The sequence below is a fragment of the Ranitomeya variabilis genome, chromosome 5 (assembly GCF_051348905.1).
Source record: "Ranitomeya variabilis isolate aRanVar5 chromosome 5, aRanVar5.hap1, whole genome shotgun sequence".
Lineage (NCBI taxonomy): Eukaryota > Metazoa > Chordata > Amphibia > Anura > Dendrobatidae > Ranitomeya > Ranitomeya variabilis.
Window position 1 is genome coordinate 182,680,842 of NC_135236.1, and position 24,894 is coordinate 182,705,735.

General features: G+C 43.8%; 1 protein-coding gene across 1 annotated transcript in view; it reads left to right on the top strand.

Moving 5' to 3' along the window:
- Window positions 1-24,894, top strand: part of IL16 (interleukin 16) — a 248,252-nt gene that overhangs the window by 136,162 nt on the left and 87,196 nt on the right. The window contains exons 5-9 of the mRNA XM_077263616.1: window positions 9,663-9,805; window positions 11,689-11,799; window positions 13,535-13,649; window positions 14,811-14,884; window positions 16,215-16,404. Of these exons, the coding sequence (XP_077119731.1) occupies window positions 9,663-9,805; window positions 11,689-11,799; window positions 13,535-13,649; window positions 14,811-14,884; window positions 16,215-16,404 (633 nt within the window). The remainder of the gene's footprint in view (window positions 1-9,662; window positions 9,806-11,688; window positions 11,800-13,534; window positions 13,650-14,810; window positions 14,885-16,214; window positions 16,405-24,894) is intronic.

Genomic DNA, 24,894 nt, shown 5'->3' on the forward strand with positions numbered 1-24,894 from the left:
ATGCACTGTTCATGATTTCAGCAGTTCTTTTCAACTAAAAACTTGTGCAAAAACTTTGGAAAAACAAACAAAAACAAAACAATAAGGATCCCCTTAAGAGTTAACCCTGGACGGGTTTTAGCAGCAACATAAGGGAACTGTAACTATTTACATATATAAAGCATTATGCTTACTCGTTCTTCGGTAGAGAAGGTGGTTTCCTTCCGGGCCTCACCAGACCAACGGGTCGTGCTGCCGATCCAGGGAGCGGTTCCGGTCCTAGCAACGACAGGATCCCTCGCCGCGACGCTCTTTTTGCTGAGGATCCGGCACGCCCCCAAGGTACATGGTGGGTCCGGGTTCCCCGCTGCTCCGCATGGTCAGGTCCCGTTGCCTTTTCGGCGGGAGGCCCATCTGCAGACGTTGCAGCGGTGGCCTGAAGCGCGACGCACCGCTGGACACCCCGCGCCATCCAGCCAGCTTCACCTGTTGCTCTCCTCCACCTGGTGTAGGTCACAGCATCACCTGGCTCCAGGTCGCGAGGGAATCTTCCTCCGCAGGGCTCTACCTCCTCCCGGTCCACGTGGACTTGTAGCGGCTCTCCGATCTCCTGTATAACCCCGCGTCCATGTCGGGGGTTGAAGGAGACCACTACACCCCAGTGGGACGAGGGGACCTCTGTAACGGTGGTCAGATCCACCTGGGTTGCTGGTTGTGGTCGGTCTCGCCATGCAGCCACCAAGCACCGCAGGTGTTCGGCCTCTGGCATGATCTTCAGGCCCTGCGTCTGCAGCGCGCTTTCAGCCGCGGCCGGGTTGGGAGGAGCAGGGGACACTGGAGACAAGCGGACCTCCGTGGGCTGGCCCAGCCGAACGAGCACGCGGGCATCAGCCTCCAAGCGGCGTGCTATCCGGCGGGCCTCGGCTGCAGCTACACACTCCTCAGACGGTGGCAAGGGGGGTCGGCCCATCGGTGGCTCCGTGAGGGTCAGTCCCCGCAACGTTGGCGCGTCTGGGGCTATGTCGAGTGGCGCATCCTCAGGCTGGATCGGGTCAGTCCCACGCGGTGTTCTCGGTGTCGCCATCTTTTCTCCTTCTCCAGTGTCCTCTTCCCGCGGTCTCTTTCGTGGGCCGCCCCGTCTCCATGGTCTCCACCCTCCAAACAGGATCAGGAGGCGGACCTCAGCTGTTGACGGACACGTCCTCAGGACACAGAAACATTTAGACTGGGCGGCCATTGTTGTTCGCGCTCTCCAGCTTGCCTACGCCCACTCCACGCCCCTTTTCTTCTCCTGCACTCTCCTCAGCGCTATAATGGCGGCGGATTGTGGCGGTAAATGGCACAGCACAGTCTTTGTAATAAAGTACAGTTCCAAGGCACACATGACCTGATTCTTCAGGCTTAAGTAGATCCTGTTCGTGACGCCAAGTTGTAGCGCCCCCACCGCCGCAGGGCCGTAGGGGCTACCCGATACCGGGCCTCTGAGTCTCTGCTCTGGGGTTGTCACGGTGGCTAGGCCCGGTCCGTGACCCTGCCGAGGGGCGTACAGTGATAGGTATGATGTAGATGGTGGTGATGAGGCTGTAGTGGTGCAGTGCAGTAAATAACGAGGACACCAGGTTGCAGTCTCTTTACCTCTTTACTGAAGATCTCTGGGTCGTCAGTCCAGAACACGGTTCACCAGGCTGCGCAAGTCCGGCCGGTCCAATAGCACCTCCAGAGTTCTCTTCACAGGTGGAAATCGGTGCCTTCCTTCTAGCGCTATGTGTTGTGGTCCTTCCCTGCTGTGCTTACGGAAAGTCCCCACAACTGTTGTGTCTGTTTCTTAAGTTCCCTCACAACTCGATTAGATGATGTTCTGCTAATCCTCCGTCCCTCCCTGTTGTTCTGGTTGGGACGGCACCCGTTTGACGGGTAGGCTCGGAGCTCTTCCGGGACCCTAGAGTCGCCCCTCTCCACAAGTTGCCCCCCAAGACTGCATAGGTGATTAAAGTTAGACAGCCCGCCTTAGACTGACTGTCCTGCCGCTGTTTGGAGTATTGCTTGAAGCTGAATGTTATGATACTCCCTCGGCGTTCCGGCCACCGGTAGTGCGCCTCAGTAGGATGTTGCTTCGGTCTTACAGCACGACTCCTACTGGTATTTCTCCTTTTGCGTGATCTCGTTTCTCACTCAGCACAATCTATCTCTCCTCTAATCCTTCCTTGGGCACCGCCGCTACCCGGAGCAGGCACGGTCCCGTTACGTTCGTTCAAGTTGCCAAGCCTCTGTCAGGATCCCACCCCTGACAGAGACCCTACTGTATCTTCCCCTACAACACCCTCTGCCACAAGGTGTTGCCTGGTTCCAACCCAGTCAGCTTTCTGATCTAACTTCCTGCCTGACCCCCAGTTTACCCACTATGGTGGGGAGTGGCCTAGTGAATAGAACCCTTAGCTCCCCCCGGAGGCCCGACTGTGAAATGTATTGGTGTCTGTGATACCTGATCAGATGAACTCCTTCAGTGCCATCAGACGCACCATAGCTCCCCATAGTGGCGGAGCCACAGTACTGCAACGACCAGGACTCTGGGGCGCTGCAGTAATGTTCGTGACGCAACCTGTAGAACTCGGCCAGGGATGGCCGACGTTGCTTAAAGGGATCTGCTGGGGCCAATGGTAATGCTGCTTAGATGGTTTTGCCCCCCACAGGGGGAGCGGAGGCCCCAGAGCTACCAGGACAGTCTATGAGGGGTTGTAGATGTTGGGGTGCAAGAAATAATTGGAGGACACTGGATTTGCAGTCTCTTTACCTTTTACTGGTGAAATTCCAGTCCAGGGCACAGGTTACAGGTGATCTTTGAAATCTGGGCAGCCTGGAAGCGATTCGAAATCCCCCTAGCCAGGTGGGGTTGGAACCCTTCCTTTCTGCGCTGAATTCTAGGTTCTTGATGCCTTAGCTTTCCTCATGTCCCTCTCTCAATCTGTCCCTCAGGTGGAACACTACCCGCATGGCAGGCAGCTTTTTACAGGTGTCCCTCTCTCTTGGTGACTCCGGACTATAATCTGCTGCTGTGCCTTCAGGTGTCAGCTGTGGCCAGGAGACCTGCAATCTCCTGCCCTCTGGTTACAGCTGTGTGGCATACAGTTCCCACACAACCTCGGACCCCGATGTCCAGTTTCTTGCGCTTAATCCTGGGGGTGAGCTCAATCACAGCTCCACTCCCAGTTTCTCTCTCCTTTGCTTCTTCTCCCTTCACTGTCTCACTGTTATGACCCCAATGGCAGAGGGTCTCAGGAATAAATACCAAGTCTGCAAACACAAAAAACCAGCTCATAGGGCAGTGGTAACTGGGCTGACCATATATCTAATCCTAGCACCACAAATAGAAGTAGCCGGGGAACATGCCTACGTTGGTTCTAGACGTCTCGCGCCAGCCGGAGAACTAACTAACCCTAGAAGGGAAAAGAAAGACCTTTCTTGCCTCCAGAGAAAAGACCCCAAAAGTTGGATACAAGCCCCCAACAAATAATAACGGTGAGGTAAGAGGAAAAGACAAACATAAGAATGAGCTAGGTATTTAGCAAAGAGAGGCCCACTAGCTAATAGCAGAATATAGTAAGATGACTTATATGGTCAGCAAAAACCCTATTAAAATATCCACGCTGGATATTCAAGAACCCCCGAACCGTCTAACGGCCAGGGGGAGAACACCAGCCCCCTAGAGCTTCCAGCAAGGTCAGAAATCACATTTAGTACAAGCTGGACAAAAATAGAAGCAAAGCAAGTAACTCAAAAAACAAAGAAGCAAGACTTAGCTTAATTTTGCAAGAGCCAGGACCAGCAGACAGGAGCAACAGAAGGATCTGATTACAACAATGCCAGGCACTGGACTAAGGATCCAGGAAGTTAATATAGCGACACCCCTGGACTAACGACCCAGGTGAGTGCCAAACAGAAAAAAGACAATCCCAGAGTCATACCACTAGTGACCACAAGAGGGAGCCAAAAAGTCTAATTCACAACAGTACCCCCCCCTTAAGGAGGGGTCACCGAACCCTCACCAAGACCACCAGGGCGATCAGGATGAGCAGCGTGAAAGGCACGAACTAAATCGGCCGCATGCACATCAGAGGCAACCACCCAGGAATTATCCTCCTGACCATAGCCCTTCCACTTGACCAGATACTGAAGCCTCCGCCTGGAGAGACGAGAATCCAAGATCTTCTCCACCACGTACTCCAACTCGCCCTCAACCAACACCAGAGCAGGAGGCTCAACAGAAGGAACCACAGGTACAACGTACCGCCGCAACAAAGACCTATGGAACACGTGAATGGCAAACGACACAGGAAGATCCAAGCGAAAGGACACAGGATTAAGGATTTCCAATATCTTGTAAGGACCGATGAAGCGAGGCTTAAATTTAGGAGAGGAGACCTTCATAGGAACAAATCGAGAAGACAGCCATACCAAATCCCCAACACGAAGTCGGGGACCCACACCGCGGCGGCGGTTGGCAAAACGCTGAGCCTTCTCTTGTGACAACTTTAAGTTGTCCACCACAAGATTCCAGATCTGCTGCAACCTATCCACCACAGAATCTACCCCAGGACAGTCAGAAGGCTCCACATGTCCCGAGGAAAAACGAGGATGGAAACCAGAGTTGCAGAAAAATGGCGAAACCAATGTAGCGGAACTAGCCCGATTATTAAGGGCAAACTCAGCCAACGGCAAGAAGGTCACCCAATCATCCTGATCCGCAGAAACAAAACACCTCAAATAAGCCTCCAGAGTCTGATTAGTTCGCTCCGTTTGTCCATTAGTCTGAGGATGAAAGGCAGACGAAAACGACAACTCAATGCCCATCCTAGCACAAAAGGATCGCCAGAACCTGGAAACAAACTGGGATCCTCTGTCAGACACAATATTCTCAGGAATGCCGTGTAAACGAACCACATTCTGAAAGAACACAGGAACCAGATCGGAAGAGGAAGGCAGCTTAGGCAAAGGTACCAAATGGACCATCTTAGAAAAGCGATCACATACCACCCAGATGACAGACATGCCCTGAGACACCGGGAGATCTGAAATGAAATCCATGGAAATGTGTGTCCAAGGCCTCTTCGGGACAGGCAAGGGCAAGAGCAACCCGCTGGCACGAGAACAGCAAGGCTTAGCTCGAGCACAAGTCCCACAGGACTGCACAAACGACCGCACATCCCGTGACAAGGAAGGCCACCAAAAGGACCTAGCCACCAGATCTCTGGTGCCAAAAATTCCCGGATGCCCTGCCAACACCGAGGAATGAACCTCGGAAATGACTCTGCTGGTCCATTTATCAGGAACAAACAGTCTGTCAGGTGGACAAGAGTCAGGTCTACCAGCCTGAAATCTCTGCAACACACGTCGCAAATCCGGAGAAATGGCTGACAAGATAACTCCCTCTTTAAGAATACCAACTGGTTCTGCGACTCCCGGAGAGTCAGGCACAAAGCTCCTTGAAAGAGCATCAGCCTTCACATTCTTTGAACCTGGTAAATATGAGACCACAAAGTCAAAACGGGAGAAAAACAATGACCAGCGGGCCTGTCTAGGATTCAGGCGTTTAGCAGACTCGAGATACATCAAATTTTTTTGATCAGTCAAGACCACCACACGATGCTTAGCACCCTCGAGCCAATGACGCCACTCCTCAAATGCCCACTTCATGGCCAACAACTCCCGATTGCCAACATCATAATTCCGCTCAGCAGGCGAAAACTTCCTAGAGAAAAAGGCACAAGGTCTCATCACAGAGCAACCAGGGCCTCTCTGCGACAAAACGGCCCCTGCCCCAATCTCAGAAGCATCCACTTCAACCTGAAAGGGAAGTGAGACATCAGGCTGACACAAAACAGGCGCCGAAGTAAACCGGCGCTTCAACTCCTGGAAAGCCTCCACGGCTGCAGGAGCCCAGTTAGCAACATCAGAACCTTTCTTGGTCATATCCGTCAAAGGTTTAGCAATGCTAGAAAAATTAGCAATAAAACGACGGTAGAAGTTAGCAAAACCCAAGAACTTCTGAAGACTCTTAACTGACGTGGGTTGAGTCCAATCATGAATAGCACGGACCTTGACTGGGTCCATCTCCACCGCAGAAGGGGAAAAAATAAACCCCAAAAAGGGAACCTTCTGTACTCCAAAGAGACACTTTGAGCCCTTAACAAATAAAGCATTCTCACGCAAAACCTGAAACACCATCCTGACCTGCTCTACATGCGAGTCCCAGTCATCAGAAAAAAACAGAATATCATCCAGATAAACGATCATAAATTTATCCAGATACTTCCGGAAAATATCATGCATAAAGGACTGAAACACTGAAGGAGCATTAGAGAGCCCAAAAGGCATCACCAAGTACTCAAAATGACCTTTGGGCGTATTAAACGCGGTTTTCCATTCATCTCCTCGCTTAATGCGCACAAGGTTGTATGCACCACGAAGATCTATCTTGGTGAACCACTTGGCACCTTTAATTCGGGCAAACAAGTCTGACAACAGAGGCAAAGGATACTGAAATTTAACAGTGATTTTATTCAAAAGCCGATAGTCAATACAAGGTCTCAAAGATCCGTCCTTCTTGGCCACAAAAAAGAATCCCGCACCAAGAGGGGAAGAGGAAGGACGGATATGCCCCTTCTCCAGAGATTCCTTGATATACGAACGCATTGCGGTATGCTCAGGTACAGACAGATTAAATAGTCTTCCCTTAGGAAATTTGCTACCTGGAATCAAAGCTATGGCACAGTCACAGTCCCTATGAGGAGGCAGAACACTGGACCTGGACTCGCTGAACACATCCTGATAATCAGACAAATACTCAGGAACTTCCGAAGGAGTAGAGGAAGCAATAGACACCGGCGGGGAATCACCATGAATACCCTGACAGCCCCAACTTGACACAGACATTGCCTTCCAATCCAAGACTGGATTATGAGTCTGTAACCATGGCAACCCCAAAACGACCAAATCATGCATTTTATGCAGAACAAGAAAACGAATCACCTCCCGATGTTCAGGAGTCATGCACATGGTTACCTGTGTCCAAAACTGCGGTTTATTTTCCGCCAATGGCGTAGCATCAATACCCCTCAGAGGGATAGGATTAACCAACGGCTCAAGAACAAAACCACAGCGCTTGGCAAATGACAGATCCATAAGACTCAGGGCAGCACCTGAATCCACAAACGCCAAAACAGAGTAGGAGGACAATGAGCAAATTAAAGTCATAGACAAAATAAATTTAGGTTGCAAATTACCAATGGCGACAGGACTAACAACCCTTGTTAGGCGTTTAGAGCATGCTGATATAACATGTGTAGAATCACCACAGTAAAAACACAACCCATTCTGACGTCTATGATTTTTCCGCTCATTTCTGGTCTGAATTCTATCACATTGCATCAAATCAGGTGTTTGTTTAGACAACACCACCAGAGGATTAGCGGTTTTGCGCTCCCGCAAACGCCGGTCAATTTGAATAGCCAGCGCCATGGAATCATTCAGACTTGTAGGAATGGAGAAACCCACCATCACATTCTTAATGGCTTCAGAAAGGCCATTTCTGAAGTTTGCGGCCAGAGCACACTCATTCCACTGAGTAAGCACGGACCATTTCCGAAATTTTTGGCAATACACTTCAGCTTCATCCTGGCCCTGAGAAATAGCCAGCAAGGCTTTTTCTGCCTGAACCTCAAGATTGGGTTCCTCGTAAAGCAATCCGAGCGCCAGAAAAAACGCATCAATATTTGCCAATGCCGGATCTCCTGGCGCTAGCGAGAAAGCCCAATCCTGAGGGTCGCCCCGTAAAAAAGAGATAACAATTTTAACTTGCTGAACTGAGTCTCCAGATGAACGGGGTCTCAGGGATAGAAACAATTTACAATTATCCCTGAAATTCCTAAACTTAAATCGGTCTCCAGAAAACAGTTCAGGAATAGGTATTTTAGGTTCAGACATAGGACTACTGGTAACAAAATCTTGTATGCTTTGCACACGAGCAGCAAGCTGGTCCACACTTGTAATCAAGGTCTGGACATTCATGTCTGCAGCAAGCTCAAGCCACTCAGAGGTAAAGGGGAGGAAGAGAGGAAAAAAAAAAAAATTCAGAATTTCCTTTCTTATATCCCACTTCTGCAATGCATTAAACATTCAATGTAGGGCCTGGCATACTGTTATGACCCCAATGGCAGAGGGTCTCAGGAATAAATACCAAGTCTGCAAACACAAAAAACCAGCTCATAGGGCAGTGGTAACTGGGCTGACCATATATCTAATCCTAGCACCACAAATAGAAGTAGCCGGGGAACATGCCTACGTTGGTTCTAGACGTCTCGCGCCAGCCGGAGAACTAACTAACCCTAGAAGGGAAAAGAAAGACCTTTCTTGCCTCCAGAGAAAAGACCCCAAAAGTTGGATACAAGCCCCCAACAAATAATAACGGTGAGGTAAGAGGAAAAGACAAACATAAGAATGAGCTAGGTATTTAGCAAAGAGAGGCCCACTAGCTAATAGCAGAATATAGTAAGATGACTTATATGGTCAGCAAAAACCCTATTAAAATATCCACGCTGGATATTCAAGAACCCCCGAACCGTCTAACGGCCGGGGGGAGAACACCAGCCCCCTAGAGCTTCCAGCAAGGTCAGAAATCACATTTAGTACAAGCTGGACAAAAATAGAAGCAAAGCAAGTAACTCAAAAAACAAAGAAGCAAGACTTAGCTTAATTTTGCAAGAGCCAGGACCAGCAGACAGGAGCAACAGAAGGATCTGATTACAACGATGCCAGGCACTGGACTAAGGATCCAGGAAGTTAATATAGCGACACCCCTGGACTAACGACCCAGGTGAGTGCCAAACAGAAAAAAGACAATCCCAGAGTCATACCACTAGTGACCACAAGAGGGAGCCAAAAAGTCTAATTCACAACACTCACACAGACTGACTCTAACTCCTCCAGACCTGAACTTATAGGGAAACTACCTTGAAACTGGGTTTAGATCTCCCCCTTCTGGCCTGGAGTCAGGAAAGTGTTGTATGCTAGTGTTACCTGCTAAGGAGATTCCTTCTCGCTTTCAGGCATGGCATCACCCTCCCCAGGAGGCAGGCAATACCACTGTGGAATCCGGATTCCTGGGGTGCCACATACGGATTTTTGATATTATAATATTCTGACCATATTACTCATCTTATTGTACACTAACAATTATTCGATGTGTGTTATACAAACTTTAAAAACCCTTCTGTATAGTTAAAGATCTAATTGTCTTGGGATTGGAGGCTTTTTACCACATGACTACATAGGATATTGCATATAAAGCCACACATTGTTAATGCCGTATGCAATGAATAAGGATTGAATTCCAAAATGCGTTTGCAAGATTTGCATATTTTCTCTTACCCATGGACACTGGTACAACTTTTAAATAGTTTAAATAAAAACTTCTAATTTTATACTTACCATGCTGGATTTTTCCCATATTTTTCCACATGGTCTCCAGACTACAGCACTGCAAGTTTCCTTGCTGGAGATTTTCTTAACTCTTACATGCTCAGTGTGTATTCAGCATGTACAGTATATAGCTTATCATTATACATTATCCAGTATTATTACTATGCTACCATATGCTATTTGTGATCATTTTATCATTTCTGTATTAGGTGTGAACCCTTATTGGATTGGTGAAATTGACCCTTCTGCAATTAAGAAACCCTCACTATATAGAGAGAGACAATCGGCCAACTTATGCAGCAACCGGAAGTCTTTGTCTCAGCAATTCGACTGTCCTACAGCATCTGTTCAGGTAGAAACTTACTTGCGTGCCAAGATTAGAAGTTACCCCCTATCCATAGGATAAGTATAACTTTCCAACCTCTGACGTCCAGCTGCTGGACTGCCTACAATCCCAAAAATGAAGTTCTGAATAGCCCCATCTAAGTCAAGTGGAAATGCCCAGTCCATTCATTTTTAATGGGACCATCGGAGATAGCATAGTGCTATACTCAGCTGTCTCGGCACTACCATTAAGAATGAATGGAGTATACATAGCGTATGCTCGGCCTCTGCTTCATTCAGAGCTACATTTTTGGTACAGTGGGGATCCAAGCAGTTGTATCCCCCACGATTAGAATGTTATCCCCTATTCTATGAACAGGCAGTAACTTCTAATCTTGGTATATACTCTTTAACTCCTTCCCAACATGTACCATACATGTACAAGACAAGTCGAGACAAGGTGTATAGAGCAAGCTAAGAGACTGTGCCCAACACATTCCCAGCAAATAATGGCTTTGATACACAACCAGGATCTGTCTCTAACAGCAGCGGGTGGAGCCGAGCTGCCCTCTGCTGTTAATCACATAAATACTGCTGTAAATCTGTAATAATGGCATTTAGAGCACAGATCAGTGGGCTCATTGGCCTTCCCATGAAATGATCATGGCGTACTGATGGGTTGCTGTGGCAGGCGGGAGTCTGCTCAAGACCCTCATACCTACTGTTATGGTGCTGCTTTGAAGATCAGCCCGCGGCTGGTGTCCATAAAAGACTGTAATTTTTGCTATATACAGCAATACTGAAATATATCTGTACATAGTATAATCGATCAGACAGTTGCAGATTTAAATGCCAAAGAAGACTAACAAATAAAGTTTAAAAAAAACTTATAGATTTGTATGTTTTGTAATTTTTAAAATATTTTTTATCTTCTACATATATAGATACACACATGTGTGGTATCGCTAAATTCATATAAGTCTGATCTGTCAAAATATAAAATGTATTAATCTGAACTGTAACCACCATAAAAGGAATAAAAATACCAAATGCTACCAAAAAAATGCAATAAGATAAGCGATAAAAACATATCTAACCTAAAATGATCAATAAACATGTAATTTTGCCCCAAATAGCTCCATCTATGGAAAACTAAAAAAGTGACATAATAACTAAACAGGACGAGTATTGTATTACTGTAATCATACTGATGTGGTGAATAGTGTTAACAGGTCAATGATATCACACAACGAACACCCTAAAATTAAACCCCCAAAAACAGTATTATAACTGTGTATTATTTTGCAATTTCACCACACTTTTTTGTTCCCATAAACCAGTACATTCAATGGTAAAATCAATGATCTCATTGAAAAGAATAACTCTCCCCTCAAAATAAAACAACCCCCCATGTGGCTATATGGAAGGAAAATTGAACATGTTCTGGCTCTCGGTAGAAAGGAGGAAAAGAATAAAATGCAGAAATGAAAGTTGTCTGCTTTGGGAAGGGGTTAATATACTGTAGAGAAAAACCTTTAAAATCATAAAGAAACAGATCAAGTCCCACAAATAGGCTGATTGTGATGGATATACAGTATGCAGATGTGTCGCCTCTCCACAACTAAGTCATGTTCTGAGAGTTGGGAGACTAATCTGTGCACGGCACGTTCCTCCATGTCTTCTTATGGACACTAATCTATTTATGTTCTTAATAGAGGAAACTTTCTATTAGGAAATGTAATGGTAAATTGAATACTGCAGGTCCTTGACCCCAATAGCATACACACCGGCTTTACTGTCAGATGATCTTCACACTCACTCTATAGTGTCAGATCTATTTTCACCGTACATCACATTAACATGACGACAAATCACCTCAATAATGTCTTATTAAATCCTCCACACTTGCAGGGTGTTTCCCGCTCATCAAGGTCGCTGAGTTCAGCACAGTTAATGAGTATGAGAAGTTCCTCACACGCTTCTGTCATTTCCAATATAATCTTAATGAAGGGCCAAGGCAAGGTGAGCTGATTCTCGTTATTATGCGCTGGAACATACTGGACGTACTTGTTACTTTTAGAGATTTCTGACAAATGCTAAGAATATTACCGTATGTATAAAATGTAATGTCATTGATAGGTTAAATAGATGATTAATTCATAATTACACAAAGCTTGTACTCTGGCTAGATTGTATTGCAAAGTAACTTGTAGAGAAGACATGCAGCCCTATGGCAATGATTTTAATCCCACCTGCCCCCCACTGTTGTGCCTGCCACCCAGACTCCCCACTGCCTTTTTTACCACCATTGGGTTTTACCCTTCCAGTTTAATTTTTGCAATTTAGCTACATAGGGAATGGGAATCCAGTTCTCATCACCCAGTGGCAGAATGAATGGGACTCGCCAAAGCTGTACGTAATCTCACCAGGGGCCTTAGAACATGTATGTGTGACTGGTAGGTTCACACACGTGTCTAAAAAAATCATTCAGAGTTTCATCCAGAAAACTGGGATCATTTTTTTATTACTTGTCATCTGTGTGCGTCCATTTTTTTTAATAGAAGCAGCTTTTATCATTTACAAGGCCATTTACAGTTTTCTATGTTACAGAATTGGAATGCACCCTTACAAAAGTGGATGCTATACTGTGGCTGTGTATGTTATTCAATTTTTTTCATGCACCCATAGCCATGAATGGGCAAATCTCATCTGATTTATGGGAGAAACTAGTGCATGCTGATATTGATTTTTCACACGCAAATTCGGCCAATGAATGGCTTCTCTTCAGCACCCCATTGAATAACATTGGGCCGAGCGCTGTACATATTTTTCATGGACAGCACTTGGACTGAAAATATGGTCATTTGAACAAGCCCTTATATTTAGCACAGTGTGTTGAATCTATCAGAAGAATTTCACCGCCCAAACAATTTATGTGCACATGTAGCTCTTTCGCAGACAAGTCCAGCAACACTTTTACATTGTTAATCCGTTCCTTTATTAAATCAGGGGTTGAATTGTTATGCAAATGGTAGATTTGAAGTCTCCGTCACTCCAGCTCTATTCTCAGCCCAGAACCGCCTTTTCCTGCTTGACTGACAGCCTCTATGCTAAGCAAAGGAGTTGTCAGTAAAGCACGAAGAGGCAGTGATGGGCGAGGAATAGTGCCAGAGGTTTCAGATCTACAAATAGCTCCTCTGCTTAAGTTGTGTATCGATTCAGACACTGATTTCTCAGCAACGGAGGAACGGGCTGGACTTGTCTGTGAAAGAGATACTTGTGAATATAAATAGTTTGGGGTGTGAAATGCTGCTGACAGATCCCCTTTAATATTAATCAACAGTACTATAAAAACAGCCACATTACTATAGTCATGTATTTCTTATGGCCTTAAGGAAATGTAAAAAAAATGCTTAACGGCAAAGTTATATCAAGTCTAGGTTGAATGTTATAACCCCTTTTCATACCTTAGCATTGTGTCTAATTCATGTTGAACCAAACCCTGATCCTGCCCTGAAATTTAACAACTGAATACTTTTTTGACATAGCTGTTTCATGTAATTACTTAATAATATAGAGTTCTAATGTTATCTGGTACTTACTTAGGTCACATTACAATAACTGTGATTTGTACATACATTTTTACTCAAGTTAGAACAAGTTTTTTGATTGGTATTGGTCGAATATTGGGGTACTTAAAAGAACAGTTGGACAGGTTATACACTTACATAAAGTTGCATCTATTGTCGTTGGCCAGGGATTGGGTTTCAGCATTGTTGGCGGCAAGGATAGCATCTACGGACCAGTGGGCATCTACGTAAAGACCATATTTCCAGATGGAGCTGCTGCAGCTGATGGGAGGCTACAAGAAGGTAAGTGTGCTCAAAGCGGGTGAAACAGAGCTTGCCTTTTACTACCGTAGTTTTGAACAAGCTTCTAATAAATAAGGTTAAATGAAATGCTGACCCATATTCTAATTAAATAATATGCATGGAGTCTGAAGTTTGACTGTGATTAGGTGTATAAAGCTTAAAGAGGTTGTCCACTACTTTGTCATTGATGATGACCTATCCTTAGGATAGGTAATCAATGTCTGATCGGTTGGGGTCTTATACCCGAAACCCCCGCTGATCAGCTGTACACGTGGTGGTGGCAGGCGCCTTCTGGAAGTGCTCAATTGCAGAGCTGCTCCATCTTCTGATAGTGGCCACTGCCAGGTACTGCACATCCTCTTTATATTGATTTGAATGGGAGGCAGATGTGCAGTAAACAAAAATGGAGAAAGCGCCAGTTCACCACAGAAGATTAGAATCCAGCGTGCAGGGAACGTCGTTCTGACCAAACGCAGTGATAATGAAGAAGAAAAAGGATAGGTTCCAGATCCTGGCAAAATATTGGAGATCAGTCGATCTTAATTTAATTAAAAATCCATATCAAAATTAGTATAATGCGGGAGACAGAGACCAGATGATGCATTTCGAACGCAATCCATCATTCTGCAACCAGATTGCATTCGAAATGCTTCTCCTGGTCTATGTATTCCGCACATTATTAATTTTGATATGGACTTTTAATGAAATAAAGATGGACTAATCTCCAATATTTTATGAGAAGGTGAACTCCTTTTTCCCTTTTTTCATGGATATTTATTATCCTGCCATGGCCACTATTAGGAGACAGAGCAGCCCTGCAATTTAGCAGTCCTGGCCGCAGCCGACACCAAGATCAGCTGTTCGGAGAGGGTGCTGGGTGTCAGACCCCAACCCGTCAAACCATTGATGATCTACGTCAAGGATAGTCATCAGTGATAAAGTAGTGGACAACTTCTTTATTTTTTCCTAAGTGGAAGGCAAATAAAAACATAAAATATGAATTACCTATATCAATGAGGAAACGGACACAACTTATACAGTGTAATTGGAACCTAGGTCTCGGCTTTTAATGGAGCTTAATAGGTTTAGTTGTGTTACGACATACAACAATCCTGATGACAAGTCCAAGAGTGATTTACTTTCCAAAGTGTTTTGTTGCAGGTGATGAAATTCTGGAACTTAATGGAGAGTCAATGTACGGTCTAACCCATAATGATGCGCTACAAAAATTTAAGGTATGAATTACTATCTCCAGTTGAACAACTTTGTGAACTTTAGAAAGATAGTGCACTGTCATATCAAAGGAGACTCAGAACAGGAAAATCAATAAAGAAAATCCCCAAACAATATTTTGGCACTTTGCTAATTATCCCAATAGAACTTGGGAACTGAGACACTTGTGCAAGACATCACATTACCTATGATAATCCTCTACTCCAGTGTTCAAGTACCCGTAACAGATGAAATTTTAAGGAATTGCACAGATCAGTTGATCTAATTGAGTTGCTCACATTGAGGATATCTAGCTTCTTCATCAATGATAATGTATTGACTGACCTGGTGAGGTGGATTCTCCAAGTCCCACGCGGTTCACGGGCGTGCAGCAGGTAAGGCACATGGAATAAAGGACTGGAAGCAATGGGGATCACAAGCAGACCAGACACCGGAAAGTAGATATGGATATGGAGTAGGTACTAGAAGAACTGGAAGCCAAAGGCAAACATAACACAGATTAAAGTAAGAGTCTTAATACTTAGACACAGATGAGTGTTTTGGTGAGCCACAAAGCTCCCTAGGCCTCTGTGTTGGCGATTCTGGAAAAGAGAAGAATGGACCACTGATCTGACAGAGGGAAGAGGACCAAGTATCGTCACTAAAAATACTTCAAGTATTGTTAGTTTTCAGTTTGTGCGTGGAGGGAAGTTTTAAAATATTGCCAATGTGTTCTTTTGAAGTTCATCTCTAAGAATATTCAAATATTTTGTAGAGCACTGATATCAAACTGCCCTGATGTCAAATTTACCACCTTTTTATCTTTATTAATCTCTATAACACAGTGTGTTAGTTTTGCCTTGAATGTTCCTTTAAAAAGTAAATTTTCTTTTTTCTTATCTAGCAGGTACTTGAATTGCCTACAGATCAGTGGGATCATGTCCTGAAACCACCATCAATCATGCTGTAGATCCCTGAGAAGGGATGTACAGGAGTGTACATCTCATGTGTGATCACACACTGGGCCAGAGTATAGATTCAGTAGAAAACAGTAGAAAGCTGTGAGCTCTTGTCTTCGAAGCCGTGCACATATCAGGGGTCTATTGCACAATTGCTGAGGGTCTAAGGACCTGGAGCTACAGGCAATTTATACGAAAACTGAAAAACAAAGTTTAGTTACTTTTAAGTATTTATTATATATGGCATCTGAACGCACAGAAAAATAAAGAACAAACGATCTACGTAAGCAATCCTAAAATGCCATTTTTGTGTTTATTGGCTCATTTGCTTCTTGCTGTGATTAATACAATGGTATATAAGTATATGATACACGTTATTTGTTCTCTTTAGCAGGTGAAGAAAGGAGTGATCACTCTCACGGTTCGCACAGGACTAAGTGCACCTGATATCCTCAAAGCCTGCAATTCTCAAATGGTTCGCTCCAAAAGCTCCAGCACTTGTGTAGTGAGAGAGCATAGCCCGCTACAGTCAGAAAGTTCCAATCCAAACAACAGAGTCATTATGGAGGTGTCATTACAAAAAGGTACTAAACAGTATTCTTTATGCAGATTATTGATAGTTTTTATAAAGTTTGCATTGATAGTTTTTATAAAATGCTTTATCGCTAGTATTCCTCCAACCATTGGCTTGAGAGCCACATGTGCCCCTGAAGCCTCTGGTATCTGGGCTACCAGCTTCAGATACTACGCGCCATGCTGTGTGGTGGCCAATACTGTAAGGGTGCTGTGTCTGTGGGGCAGTGTGGCCCAGAATTGTGGGGGCTTTTCTTGAGCACATGAGTGTTGTGGTGTGCCTGAGTCGCTTGTTCTGCTGGCGCAGTGATGAGACATCCAAGATCACTGCAAAGCACTACACCTTAGGTGCTCACAAAGAGGTTTGCTTTAATTTAGCTGTGGGATTATACATTCTGGTCACAACGTTAACTAAGAACCTTGAGTTTAGTTTTGTTGCTGAGCTCAAATAGTAATTTTTGGATGTGTGGTTCCTTTTTTTTTTCTATAGAAGCGACCTGTCTATTATAAATTGGCTACATAGTACATACAGATATTTTTTATATACAGTACTGTGCAAAATTTTTAACCCCTGCGTGACATTTGACTTACTTGTATGTCATGGTAAGATAGGGGTTACTGACCAACGATGTATAGGTACGTCAAGGTGATCATTTTGTGGCACAGAAGCTGTGCCAGTGTGATCTCTGCCAAGAGCTTGGCTTACGTGATAGCCGAGTCTCGGCTGTCACAGCCAGGAGCACTTTCCGCACTGCCCTCAGATGTTTAACTCTTTAAATGCCACGATCAACATTACTCACAATATTTAGGAGAATAGGAGAGGGAAAGGGCCCTTCTCCCGTCCGATCCGCGCCCCCGCGATTTCATTGCGAGAGTCCAATTATGGTCAAGGCAACCCAAGATCTGCCAGAAGCATGGTCTAAGAGACTTCTGTCAGTGTAATACTGATATGTATAATGCATTGCAGTGCTGGTGTATTACAATGCATTATACCAATCAGACTGATAAAAGTTAGTCTCATAGAGGGACTAAGTAAAAATACATTGTAAAATATTTTAAAATAATCAAAAAATAATAAATAAAATAAAATGAAAAACTATTTTCCCACAAATACTGTATATGTATCTTTATGTGAAACAAAAATAAACGAGTCTAAACATATTTGCTCAATCTATAAAACGGACACATTACTTAACCCCTTCTGTGAACATGATAAAAATAGTTGGATGTAAATAAAAAAATAATATCGCTGAAAACAAACAGCCAGACAGTTCAGTCAGCAGAGAAATAAAAAATATGTAGCTCTCACAATGCAAAAGCAATTATTTTTTCTATAAAATATCTTATAAAATATTATTGTGTAAAAAACGATATACCGGTATATGCAGCATAGCTCTACTGACCCATAGAATAAAGCTGTCTTGTTACTTTTACCACATGGTGAATGGCATAAAAAAAATATAAGTTCCTGAATTGTTGATTTTTGTTCATTCTGCCTTTGAAAAATTTGATTAGACAGTTATCAAAAAATGTATGTACCCGAAAATGGTACCAATAAAAATGTCAACTTGTCTTGCAAAAAACAAACAAGCCGTCACGATTCTGCCAGCAGAAATATGTAAAAATTATATCTCTTAAAATATGGCGGTGCAAAAAGTTGTTGCAAAAAAAGTGTCTTTTAGTGTGTGACAGCAGTCAAATATACAAAACAATATAAAAATAGTATCACTATAATCGCACTGGCCCAAAAAATAAAATAGAATAAAGAAGAACAACGCAAAAAATAAATAACACCAATTCTTCACCAGTTGCTGATTTGTCTTTCAAAGATCGCATTAAGGCTTGGCTCACATTTATCCTGCACTCTGCGCTGAGCTCTTACACTGGAGTTTCCATGCAAATCTCTAAAATACATGATTCAGATGGATCCCCCGGCGGAAGATTCCCTATAATGAGGCAGATTGAGGCCCTATGAATGACATCTGGCCTATGATCTGGCAGAGTCTGTGTTTTAAGCGTACTTCAAGCAAAAGTAGGGTCCAAAAGCAATGGAATGCTAGACATTCAAAAATATAATTAAATAAACTATCTCTGAAAACTGTAGCACTTTTGTCCAGAGATACAAAGTGATTCCAGCAGAAAATTCATAAAAACCATAAATTTATTGGAATACATTAAAAACTAAAAAAAAATGTAATAGAAAACAGGGTGGGAATAAATCTCCAAAGGGGGAGGTGCACATGAAGACTAGGTCAACAAATGGGTCACTTAGCTATTAAACAATGTATAATCAATTGTTACAAATTAGTATTTCAGTTTATATAACTTATTGTAGAGCTGTGTTGGAAAAGTTCACAATACAAGTAAAGTGCTTAGCACTCCAAGTAGTTACAAACTTTACAGTACTGAGATTCACGCAAATTTATTCAGAGAAAATCAAATTTTAGGGAAAACTTCGGTAAATTTGGCAAATTCGAATTTCAAAAGATCCGCTCATCTCTAGCAGATACTTATCTATACAAATTTATTCTAAAGCAGGACAACAACTGAAGACCTACAATGTCATTAAGAACCATCTTTAGTCTAACCCCTTTCCAACATCAGACGTAATAGTACCCCTATGTCGGACTCCCACCCTTTGGCCGGGGTCACAATTGCGAGAATAATGACAGAAACTCGCACAAGTCTCTCGCATAACATGTATTTCTATGCAGCCGCACAGTCCAGTCCCGAGTGCTGGTGGCAGTGCCGGGTATTGATGTGAGAGACTCATGCAAGTTTCTTGTATCATACTCGCAAGTGTGACCCCGGCCTTTGATGTGGGCTCTGGTGCTGATCCCACATCTTTTCCAGCAAATGTTAGCTGTTTTGAACAGCTCATAGCAAGTGAGCAATTCTGCTACATACAGGCTATCTCATCATTGCCTGTATGTAGCAGAGCCGATCGGATTATGGCAGCTTCTAATCTCACATGGACTATTGAAGCATGCCAAAAGTTAAAAAAAAAGAAATATTGAAAAAAAATAAAAAAATATAAAAGTTCAAATCATCCCCCTTTCGCCCCATTCAAAATAAAACCATAAAAAAATTCAAACCTACACATATTTGGTATCGCTGAGTTCAGATCGCCTGATTTATCAATATATAAAAAGAATTAACCTGATCGCTAAGCGACGTAATAAAAAAAAAAGTCAAAATGCCAGAATTAAGTTTTTGGGTCGCTGCAATATTGTATTAAAATGCAATAATGGACGATCAATAGATCGTATCTGCACCAAAATGTTATTAAAAACATCAGCTCAGAACACAAAAAATAAGCCCTCACCCAACCCAAGATCCCGAAAAATGGAGACGATACGGGTATAGGAAAATCGCGCCATTTTGTTTTTAACAAACTTTGGAATTTTTTTTCACCACTTAGATAAAAAAAGACCCTAGACATATTTGGTGTCTATAAACTCATAATTAACTGGTGAATCATAATGGCAGGTCAGTTTTAGCATTTAGTAATCGTGGTAAAAAACAAAAGACAACTGTGGGATTGCACTTTTTTTGCAATTTCACCGCACTTGGAATTATTTTCCTGCTTTCCAGTACATAATGTGTTAAAACCAGGGGCAGACACAGACAGCTTGGGGCCCCTGTGCAGGAAATGTGTCCGGGCCCCCCTCCTTTTAAGGCAACAAAGATATATATATATATATATATATATATACACTCACTGGCCACTTTATTAGGTACACCTGTCCAACTTCTTGTTAACACTTAATTTCTAATCAGCCAATCACATGGCGGCAACTCAGTGCATTTAGGCATGTAGACATGGTCAAGACAATCTCCTGCAGTTCAAACCGAGCATCAGTATGGGGAAGAAAGGTGATTTGAGTGCCTTTGAACGTGGCATGGTTGTTGGTGCCAGAAGGGCTGGTCTGAGTATTTCAGAAACTGCTGATCTACTGGGATTTTCATGCACAACCATCTCTAGGGTTTACAGAGAATGGTCCGAAAAAGAAAAAAAATCCAGTGAGCGGCAGTTCTGTGGGCGGAAATGCCTTGTTGATGCCAGAGGTCAGAGGAGAATGGGCAGACTGGTTCGAGCTGATAGAAAGGCAACAGTGACTCAAATCGCCACCCGTTACAACCAAGGTAGGCCTAAGAGCATCTCTGAACGCACAGTGCGTCGAACTTTGAGGCAGATGGGCTACAGCAGCAGAAGACCACACCGGGTACAACTCCTTTCAGCTAAGAACAGGAAACTGAGGCTACAATTTGCACAAGCTCATCGAAATTGGACAGTAGAAGATTGGAAAAACGTTGCTTGGTCTGATGAGTCTCGATTTCTGCTGCGACATTCGGATGGTAGGGTCAGAATTTGGCGTAAACAACATGAAAGCATGGATCCATCCTGCCTTGTATGGAGCATCTTTGGGATGTGCAGCCGACAAATCTGCGGCAACTGTGTGATGCCATCATGTCAATATGGACCAAAATCTCTGAGGAATGCTTCCAGCACCTTGTTGAATCTATGCCACGAAGAATTGAGGCAGTTCTGAAGGCAAAAGGGGGTCCAACCCGTTACTAGCATGGTGTACCTAATAAAGTGGCCGGTGAGTGTAGTATACAGCACAGCCCATGTAGTATACAGCACAGTCCACGTAGTATATAGAACAGCCATGTAGTATACAGCACAGTCCATGTAGTATACAGCACAGCTCACGTAGTATACAGCGCAGCCCACGTAGTATATAGAACAGCCATGTAGTATACAGCACAGCCCACATAGTATATAGAACAGCCATGTAGTATACAGCACAGCCCACATAGTATATAGAACAGCCATGTAGTATACAGCACAGCCCACGTAGTATATAGCACAGCCCGCATCTCTCCCCCCGAATAGCCCCACAGTCCAGTACTCACTGTTATAGTATTTAAAAAAAAAAAACACACTCCTCACCTCTCCTCATGCCCGCGCTGCTCCCTGCTCTTGTCTCGGCGGCTGCCGCTGCACTGCCTGGCACACAGTGAGTGCGCGATGACATCATCGTGCACCCGTAGTGTCAGAGGCAGAGCAGGGAATGATGGGAGAGGGAGCGTCATCTGACGCTCTCTCCTCCATCATTGCTATGAACTGTACCGGCAGTGACGTGCCGCTAGCTGGGGGCCCCTGGGGAGCGGGGGCCCTAGGCAGCTGACTGCCCCTAACTCCAGCCCTGCCTGCAGGGGCCCCCCAGAGCCTCCGGCCCCGCTGCAGCTGCACCGGTTGAACCGGCGGTATGTCCGCCCATGGTTAAAACCATTGGTGCCGTTCACAAGTACAACCTCCGGGGGTTAAGGGGTTAAAGAAGAATAAGGAGTCCTGGAAGTGGTGATTTGGCCACCACAGAGCCCTAATCTCAACATCATCAAATCTGAGATTAGATGAAGATGCAGAAGTATTTTTGCAAGCCCACATCCACAGAAGATCTATAGTTACTTCTCCAAGATGTTCTTCTAGGTAGACTTGCAAAGGGCAGACATGCCAAATATTGATTTAATTTAGATTGTTTTTTAAAACCTGCCTAAAACTTTTGTATTTTATGTCACAAAACAAGGACATAATCAGCTCATTCTGAACACCATTTATTTTTGTATTTGCATCTGACAACTGACATAAATACAGTGTTAGCCAGCTCAGAAGTCCTGTGACACAGGTATCAAGATATATATCTTTCCTGTATCATAAAGTGATAACTCTACCACATACAGCTCTAAATAGTGTCTAATTGTTGATAATAGATCGGGCTGCCTGCAACAATCTCTAAGGGAGCCAAGTCTACTCTATATGTTTTCATACAGTTACCATATAACTCAATGTGAATTGTAATAGTCTCTGCGCTCCCTCTAGTGGTGAAGGCAGGAAAATGGTGAAAATGTCACTAAATGTTAGTGTGTGCTTAAGCCCATTTAAAGTGAATCTGTTGGCATGGCAGACAGATAATATTGAAGGTTGGCTTTAGCAAGCAACTTCCGTATAAACTCCTGAGATTGATATCTTGGAAGCAGGAACAATGTGTCTAGGTTATTCCCTGTCATCATTTCTAAATCATGTAGACGGTCGACTGTGTACAAAGTGAGGGCACCAGAATACATTAAGGAAGAAGCCATGCTGGGGGAGATTGTGTGATGCTCAGATGGGAATTGTTTCATCCTGCCAATCATATGGATGATACATTTACTTGTACCTTAAAATTGTTGCGCAGACCAAGTACTTCCCGAAAATTATACTCCCCAGACTTGCAAACATTAACAATAACAAAATCAAAATTAGCAAATCCCTTTCAGTAAATAAATAAATAGAAATAGTGCAGGTAAATAATATAGGGTACTTAATTAACATCATTTTGATCAAATAAACGTAAAGCCAAGGTGACCCTATTCTGGCCGGTCCTCTCCTCTAGAATTCAAACCTTACCATATGTCAAATGACGTAAATACCTGCAGTGTATTTGCTCATTTTGTTCTTATCTTAGGTTTCGTCTGTTTAGTGGCCAGTGTGAACATGCGCCTACATGTTGCATTCATACCAGCTTATATTCCAGCTCATCTCTAGGCTTTTTTATTAAAAATAACAAACTCAACCCAACCCTGTAGTGCTTTAGCACCTCCTCTCTTTTCCAGTAAACAGTCTTTATTGGCTGGCTGCATCGGTGACGAGACAACTGCAGCACGTGTGACCACTGCAACCAATCATTGCAGTGATAATGAGGTAATCAGAATGAGATCACTGATCCCAGTGATTGGTTGCAGTGGTCACATGCACTACAGTAATTTCTATAATCGCAAGTTAACCACTAATCTTGTACGTAGAGGATAGCTTATTGATCTCTGAAGGTCTGACCATTTGGATTCCCAGCAAATGCGAAAACAGGGCTCTGGGTCTACAAGGACAGGCGAGCTCAGTACTGAATGGAACACAAGTGAGCATGTGTAAGGACATGGGTATACTGCCCACGTTCCTCATTGAAGACTCATGTATTGTTGAAGTGTATTCTAATGTGTAATGTGTATTGTGACATGCGTCATTGGTAATACTGTTGTGTACTTGTGTATTTGGTACTAGCCCAGATTGTGAGGGACTAAGGTGAAGGGACAGACAGTTTCCAGAAAGATAGGGCCCAGTTTGTTCTAGAAGTAAACCTAAAATCTGGACAGAAAGCAGTGCTGCATGACGTGGGTGCTCTGAAGTGAGAGGAGACCATGACAGAGGATAGCATGATCTTGAGTAAAGAGGAAGGAAAACTGACAGAAAGATGGAGTGGGCATTTTGAGACTGGTCCTGAGAGAGGACACCTAACAGAACGGCCCCCAGTTTATAAGTCATAATAATAATAATAATTTTTATTTATATAGCGCCAACATATTCCGCACCACTTTACAATTAAGCAGGGACATGTACAAACAAGTTCGGTACGAGTTAAGACAATTTAAACAGTGACATTAGGAGTGAGGTCCCTGCTCATGAGCTTACAATCTACAAGGAAATGGGGGGACACAATAGGTGAAAAGTGCTTGTTATTTCAGGTCTTGCAATTATAATACATAGGGATTTTCATACAAAGCTGCATGATCCGGTCATCAGCCCTTGTGTTTAAGTGCAATAGTCAAGTATCAAGTGCAGTTATCATGTGCATGGAGGGTGTGGAGACAGATGAATAGTAGGTAGGGTGCAGATTCAGAATAGTATTTGGAAGGAGGGAACAGGGCAAAGTTAGTTTACTGAGTAGTTGATGTGGTAGGCTTGTTTGAAGAGATGGGTTTTTAAAGCGCACTTGAATAGGTCGTGGCTAGGTATCAGTCTGATCGTCTGGGGAAGTGCATTCCAGAGAGCTGGCGCAGCACGAGAGAAGTCTTGGAGAAGGAGGTGCGAGGTTCGGATTACGGGGGAAGTTAGTCTTAGGTCATTTGTAGAATGAAGGGCACGTGTAGGGCGATAGAGATGAGAGAGGAGATATAAGGCGGTGCAGAGCTGTGGAGGGCTTTGTGGGTGAGAGAGATGAGTTTATACTGGACCCTGTAGCGAATGGGTAGCCTAGAGGTAATGGACCAGGCTTAGAATAGGACTCTCACTTACTGGACTATGGTATTGTGCTGGGTTGTGGTGAATGTAGGTGAACTAGTGGAGAAAGAAACCAAGTGAGATAAGAGAAAGGAACTGAGACTATATGTGAAAATGCTCCATATGGTGATTGAAACGTTCCTTAAACTTTGTATCTGTTAACTTGGTGGGGATTATGTACAAAAGATATCATTCAGTAAAAAGTTTATTTTTTACTGGTGGTCTTCGTCATTGAAGTCCTCGACATCTGGTCCTGGCCAACCAAAGTCATTGGTAACATGCAACCTGCAAGGATGTAGCACCCCTACAGCGCAAGTCCATGCAGCCAGCCAGGACCCCGCTATCACTCGCCACATTACACATGCTTGACCTTTGTTCATTGTCAACCGGACTGCCAAAAATA